Consider the following 7285-nt stretch of genomic DNA (forward strand, 5'->3'; position numbering starts at 1 on the left):
GGAAAAAAAAAAGAAAAAAATTAAATAAATGTGAAGCTCAAAATTTGAAGAAATAAGAGATATACTTGTGCTTTTTGCTCTGAAGATATGTGATAAAATATTAGTTACCTATCAATCATTCTCCTTTCAAAAGTGGAATATTGCTCAGCCTCATCACTTAAAATGAGAAGTATGTACAAGGGATGAGAATCACATGGGACACATTAACTGCAAGTAACAGGAAACACTGGTGAAGGTGGATGTCAAGAAAGTACCCTGTTATTGCCAACAGCAGGAAGGCCAGGCATATTATGTAGGGGCTGAGATTCAGCTTCTTTGTGTTCCTCCCACAGTCTGAAGTCAGACTTTTTTTTCATAATACCAAACTCAAGTCAAAGTTGATGGTTCGCCTCCTGGGCCACCCGGGCTGGGGGCTTGCCAGCTTCCCTTTTTCAGTTTAATTGCATTCCCTACTCTAATTTTTTTTCTCAGGTTGCATTCTATCTTGTTTTTCCGCCTGGGCAGGAAGAAATTTTCTGTTTCCTGCACTTCTTTCCTTTGAGAAAAGGCAACCCTCTCCAGGAGGAGGCAGAAAGCCTGTGGGTGTGGAGGGTGAGAGGAGGCCAAAGAAGGGCGAGGGGAGGGAAAGGGAGCCACAGAGGCCAGAGACTGAGATGGGGGAGGACAGAGGGAGAGGCAAAGTGGGAGCAAGGGGCAGGAGGATGCTCGGGGCTCTAACTCTCTGGCCCTGTGCCACATGCTCTTCTAGGAGATGCACCTGTGGTCTCATTGTACACGTCACTCGGGACTCCCTCCTCAGGTCTCAGTCCCGCCACCCAACCCGCAACACACGGGGAAGGAAATCTTGCGAAGGCCTCCAGCAGACAGGTCCCGCCAAGGTGGCCGCGCCGCCAGTCCCGCCTTCTTGCCTCCGGGGCCCGAGGTGGGACCCATTCTCATCTTCCCAGCTCCCTGCGCGGACCCGCCTCCCGAGCGCGCGTCCTCTGGCGCCTCCACTGGGGGAGCAGCTGCGACACCAAAGCAGTGTGTGGTGCGGGGCTGTGGCAGGGGTTGCGGGGGGGGGGGGGGGGGGGGGGCCCAGCCGGTCCAGCGGCCCGTGTCCTCCCCCTGCTCCGTACAGGCCCTGGGGCGGGGGAGCTTCCCTCTCTTCTGAGGGAAGCGCCTTTTTTTTTTTTTTTTTTTTTTTTTTGCTAAGACAGGGTCTCCTTTTGTTGCCCAGGCTAGAGTGAGTGCCCTGGAGTCAGCCTAGCTCACAGCAACCTCAAACCCCTGGGTTCAATCAATCCTGCTGCCTCAGCCTCCCGAGTAGCTGGCACTACAGGCATGCGCCACCATGCCCGGCTAATTTTTTGTATATGTATGTTAGTTGGCCAATTAATTTCTTTCTATTTATAGTAGAGACGATGTCTCTCTCTTGTTCAGTGGAGTTTCGAACTCCTGACCTCAGGCAATCTGTCTACCTAGGCCTCACGGAGTGCTAGGATTACAGGCGTGAGCCACCACACCTGGCACCAAGAATTGATTGGATGCCCCTAACTTTTAAGTGGTAACAGCAGCCTTCCCAAGAAACCCACCTAATTAACCCATCATGCATAGAAGTCTGAAGATTTATTCTTTTGGAAGAGACTTCTAAACTTCTAAAACTTAAAGGAAAAAATACCCTTGGCCTCAATGGCAAGGGAGACAGTCGGAGGGAAACCATAAACTGAGGGTTCTTAGGCCGGCGCGGTGGCTCACGCCTGTAATCCTAGCTCTTGGGAGGCCGAGGCGGGCGGATTGCTCAAGGTCAGGAGTTCAAAACCAGCCTGAGCAAGAGCGAGACCCCATCTCTACTATAAATAGAAAGAAATTAATTGGCCAACTGATATATATATAAAAAATTAGCCCGGCATGGTGGCGCATGCCTGTAGTCCCAGCTACTCGGGAGGCTGAGGCAGCAGGATTGCTCGAGCCCAGGAGTTTGAGGTTGCTGTGAGCTAGGCTGACGCCACGGCACTCACTCTAGCCTGGACAACAAACCGAGACTCTGTCTCAAAAAAAAACAAACAAAAAAAAAAACAAAAAAACAACAAAAACAAAAAAAACTGAGGGTTCTTAAGTATTCTCCAGAAAAATATTATCTTTGGAAGAAAAGTACGACACCAAGATTTTCGGATCCAGCTGTTGATGATACCAAGTAGATACTTCTCCCCAAGACAATAAAACAAGATAAATATTCTGATAGCGTCACTCTCCTTTGTAAAAATGTTGCTGTCCTCATCATTGTGTTTTGGTGCCCTCTAAAGGCCAACCAAAAGTTTTCAAGCTTCACAAATTTTATTGACAGTTTTATCTGAATCCTCTGTAGTACAGAATTTCTCTGCCACCTAAAGAATGGCAAAACTCCCTGTGTGCTTTTCTCAGACTATAGCTACCGTTTAAATCTGACTGATTAATGTATTTTTTATTCTGCATCTGATTCCACTAACAAAAATTTAATGGCTGTTCCTTTCAACACTTCAAAAGGCAGATTTTCTTCTATAGGTCCCTCCTGGGATTTGAATTTTCCTGACGATATTAATTCTGACCTTCAGTTTCTTCAAAATTGGACATTAACCCCAAATGACAAAAGACTTCTGACGTTACTGCAACAATGTGTTGGGGCTCTCCTTGCTGTGTTAGTCTGTTATCTCTTCAGTGACTCCCAGGCCTTTGCTCAAGCATCTTCACATATTGAAGGATTAATAATTGTCCTGCTGTCACTTTGATCAATGATACTGACACAGCCCTGATATATGTTGTGCAACACTAAGATACTGCTTTTTATGTGAACGGCAGGTCACCTGATCATTACACAAACCTATCCTGTGTAATATATCTTTAGACTATTTTTTTTTTTTTTTTTTTTGAGACAGAGTTTCGCTTTGTTGCCCAGGCTAGAGTGAGTGCCATGGCGTCAGCCTAGCTCATAGCAACCTCAAACTCCTGGCTCAAGCAATCCTCCTGCCTCAGCCTCCCGAGTAGCTGGGACTACAGGCATTCGCCACCATGCCCGGCTAATTTTTTGTATATATATATTAGTTGGCCAATTAATTTCTTTCTATTTTATAGTAGAGACGGGGTCTCGCTCTTGCTCAGGCTGGTTTCGAACTCCTGACCTCGAGCAATCCGCCCGCCTCGGCCTCCCAGAGAGCTAGGATTACAGGCGTGAGCCACCGCGCCCGGCCTAGACTATTTTATTATTGGTAGGAGCGTCGACTGTAGTTGATAGCCACAGATGAATGCTCACAGCGACTTTAGCTGACAGCCGTGATTTGACTTTTCTATTTTTTCACTTATCAAAATAAAATTGTGAACATTTAAAAATAACGCAATGAAAACATATATGTATATGCTACCTGTTCTGATATTTACATGACAAGTAAAGCTGCCTGTAAAGTAAAACAAGCTTTCAGTGCTTTAAAGCTTTCCTCATAACACAGGAGCAAAACGGATTCGTCGTCAATGCACCGCACAAACTAGCATGGGGACTATGAGTGCCGGCTGTGGGCAAGGTTTCTTGGGCGGTGAGCGTGGTACCAAAGCGGTTAATAGTATTTTAAACATCTGCTTCTACAGGAAACTGTTTCTCTGAGAATGATAGTCAGAGACCTAAAACAAGGCAAGCACGGAGAGATATTAATCATTTCCTCTCTCTACATCTGCACTGTGAGAGCTACAATTCCAATAAGTAGGAATAATACAAGTAGGAAATGTAGTTCAAAATTTGTCTCTGGTCCTAACAGAAGTCATAAATGACAGTATTTTTTCTCCAGAGGTTCAATAAACTAGGTCCAGTAAAATTTCATGGTGGTCATGTATGATTGTATAGTCTTGGCTAGCCAAGAAGAACTTTCTTTCCTAGTAAATGGTGTTTGTAGCACCTTCCTAAAACATTCCTGGTCCGGTAGAACAGTATTGTGGCTTGGTTAAAAGAAAAGATTATCTGGCTCTCTAGAACAGATTCATTTGGATTTTTGGACATGATTTCATGGCCTGGTTTTGAAATCTAGGCCCTTGTACTTGCAGACTATTTATAGGATTAATAATTATTTTGTTTTGATTAGTTACCTGTATTGTAGTTGACCAGTGAACCCTGACTAGCTTAAATGCTACTGGGCAATCATTGTCTTTCCAGAGGATTCAACATCTCATTTTGCAAGAAAAGGTATATAGACACCAACTATATGAAGACGCAGTGTTCTCCCACTAACCTTTTTATCAATGGCTTCTGAGAGTGATATGGATGTGCATCTAACAGATTGAAGTCCTGAGGGCTGACTTTGTCTTTTTTAGGTCAAAAGGGGAGGCTGAGAAGTGCAAAGCACTTAGGAGCTTGCACTTGGAAGCTGACAGGTAAATTCTAATCATCCCTACCAAACATAAATATCTCTTGCTAAATATTTTTACCCATTAAGACCACTCAGTGATTGTGACAGAAGATGTAGAAAGGCCAGTCTGTAACTATGTTTGAAGCCAGAGAGATAGGATACTTTGTTATCAAGACCATATTAGCTGGCTGGGGGCAGTGGATCACGCCTGTAATCCTAACACTCTGGGAAGCCGAGGCGGGAGGATTGCTCGAGTTCAGGAGTTCGAAACCAGCCTGACCAAGAGCGAGACCACTGTCTCTACTATGAAATAGAAAGAAATTAATTGGCCAAGTAATATATATATAGAAAAAATGAAGATGGCATGGTGGCCCATGCCTGTAGTCCCAGCTACTCTCGAGGCTGAGGCAGGAGGATCGAGCCCAGGAGTTTTAGGTTGCTGTGAGCTAGGCTGATGCCATAGCACTCACTCTAGCCTGGGCAAGAAAGTGAGACTCTGTCTCAAAAAAAAAAAAAAAAAAAGAAAGAAAGACAAAGAAAAAGACCATATTATCCTCCCTACCTCCTAAATACAAGTTACCAAGATAATCAGCATATTGCCCCATGTTAGAAAAGAGGCCACTGTTTCCCTAAACACTCCTTAGACTCACTTAGCCACTCCTATAATTAGTTTTCTACAAATTTCCCTGTAAGGCTTTATTTTCCTGTGGTGTTTTATGTACCTTCATGCAGCACATTAAATAAACCCATGGTTGTTTGACTACACATATAAGGTCATCGCTTGGATGCTGGTACCTGTCTAGACTTAGAAAGTCCATTCTGGAGCCTTCCTGCTCCAATACCTTCTGTTCCTCAATTGTAGCCCTAGTTCATGGCTAGTAGATTTGCTTCAAAACTCTTTGAAATTAGCATGAAGAAAATTTTTGATTCCTAGGCATCAGAGAGGTGAGCACTGATGTGATTATTCAGTTTGGTATGAAAGGATTAAGCTCAGAGTAGACAATTAGAATGGATTTTCTTTTTTCGTTTTTAATGAGACATAGTCTTTGCTCTGTTGCCCTGTTATCAGCATAGCTCACAGTGACCTCAAACTCCTGGGCTCAAGTGATCCTCTCATGTCAGCCTCCTGAGTAGCTAGGACTACAGAAGTGAGCCACAATGACCGGCTAATTTTTTGTTTCTACTTTTAGTTGCCAGGCTAATTATTTTGTCTTTTAGTGGAGATGGGATCTCGCTCTTGCTCAGGGTGGTGTGGAAATCCTGACCTCAAGTGATCCTCCAGCCTCGGCCTCCCAGAGTGCTAGGATTACAGGCGTGAGCCACCACGCCCAGCCTACAATGGATTTTCTTGAGAGGAGCTACTGGGATTGGACGAGGATTCTAAGGTGGTTCAAGAGGCGGGTCCTTTAGGCACCTATATTTGGGAGAGGGCCTTGGCCCTTCTTCACTTTTTCCAAGTGCTGTTTCAACTAGCTGCTTGCAGTTGCCCCTTTTCTGAATCAGGTAGCAGCAGAGCGTGTGGACATGGAAACCAGTGCTCCCAGGAAGAAGCCATGGTGGACCGTTCCTGAAAACTTTCATGCTCCAATGACATTTTATTTGGAAGAGGGCCAGGAGGAGCTTATCTTCGGTGAGTGGCTTTTGCCTTTGCCCTCTCCTTTATCACTGCTTCTGATCTGCCCAAACGTTCCCACCTCCATCTGTCCTAGGTCTCTAACCCCAAGGCCACCTCCCACTCCCCAAGCACTGGTGGCTTACAGTCAGTCTTCTCACCTCTTATGCTCACAGGGCAGAGTGACACGTACCTTCGCTGCATCGAGGTGCACAGCTACACTCTCATTCAGCTGGAGAGTTGGTTTACACCCACAGGCCAGACACGCGTCACTGTAGTGGGACCATACAGTGCAAGGCAGTGGCTGTTCCACATGATATCACGCGTGATAAGCCAGGACTCCTATCGTCATGCCCAGGGTAGGTATCCGTGGCTGAACTGTGGTTGAGGGCTTAGTATAGACTTGGCAGAGTTGCATGGCATCTTGGGTTCTTGAAGAAACAGCTGGGTGCCTGGAAATCCATGAGGCCCCTGGAGTCTTTTGGGAAGGGAAGGGCCCATTTTTTGTGGCATGTATTAATAATTGTTCAGGGAGGGGAAGATATTGAGGAGGTGTAAATAGGTCACTTGGGAAAACCAGGGTGGGGTGACACCCCCACAGTGTCCCCATGTGAGTTCTGGCCTGCCCTGGGGCTCCAGTTGTGGGCCCTGTTTCACCAGCTCTGGGCATTCTCCACACAGGCCTCAAGATGCTGGAGCATGTACGGAGCCAGCCCCTGAGCGAGCATGACCTGGAGACCCCCATGAGCATGGAGTCCAACACCGGGGACCTGTCATTGGCCAGCAGGATGAGTGGAACCATCTCTCTTAGTGTTCCGGAGGCTTCCCCTTACCGCCTGGCTGGTTGTTCTGGGTTCCATCTTAGTTCCCTCTATTGGAGATAAAGGACTGGTCTCCCCAGGGGAGGTGATATGTAAGGGGAAGTCTTGGCTTAGCATTTGAGAAAGCCTTTAAAGACATTGTAAGATCTGTCCTCAGAACAAGAATAAATCAACCAATAAAGGCTTCCTAAATCTCCATTCCAGAACTTTCTGCCAAATGCCAAATTTACCTTTGGATCTCTCTTCCCAAGATTATGGCAAGTTAAACATGTCCTTACTTGAACACTTCCTCTTAATCTGCTCTTTTTTCAGCATTCTGTGTCTTACAACTGGGCGATTTCAGTACTCCAGGAGAGAGAGAGATGATGGTGTCTTGGACCAGAGTGGGGGGGTCAAATGTTAGGAAATGTACATGGTCAGGTACTAAAGAAAAGTTGGAAAGGTCAGATTCATAGTGGAAAAACACTTTGAATCTGAGGGGAAGAAGAAAACAACCAAATCAT

At 45.7% G+C, this 7285-nt stretch overlaps 1 protein-coding gene across 1 annotated transcript; it reads left to right on the forward strand.

Annotated features, from left to right (window-relative positions):
* The first annotated feature begins 751 nt into the window (after window positions 1-751).
* On the forward strand, window positions 752-6845 carry LOC105865443 (KH homology domain-containing protein 1-like). Its single transcript, XM_076003576.1, has 5 exons — window positions 752-1030; window positions 2006-2090; window positions 5863-5979; window positions 6138-6320; window positions 6643-6845. The coding sequence occupies exons 1-5, from the start codon at window positions 752-754 to the stop codon at window positions 6843-6845; spliced, it is 867 nt and encodes a 288-aa protein (XP_075859691.1).
* The last annotated feature ends 440 nt before the right edge of the window (window positions 6846-7285 follow it).

Source organism: Microcebus murinus, chromosome 5, assembly GCF_040939455.1.
Source record: "Microcebus murinus isolate Inina chromosome 5, M.murinus_Inina_mat1.0, whole genome shotgun sequence".
Classification (NCBI taxonomy): Eukaryota; Metazoa; Chordata; class Mammalia; order Primates; family Cheirogaleidae; genus Microcebus; species Microcebus murinus.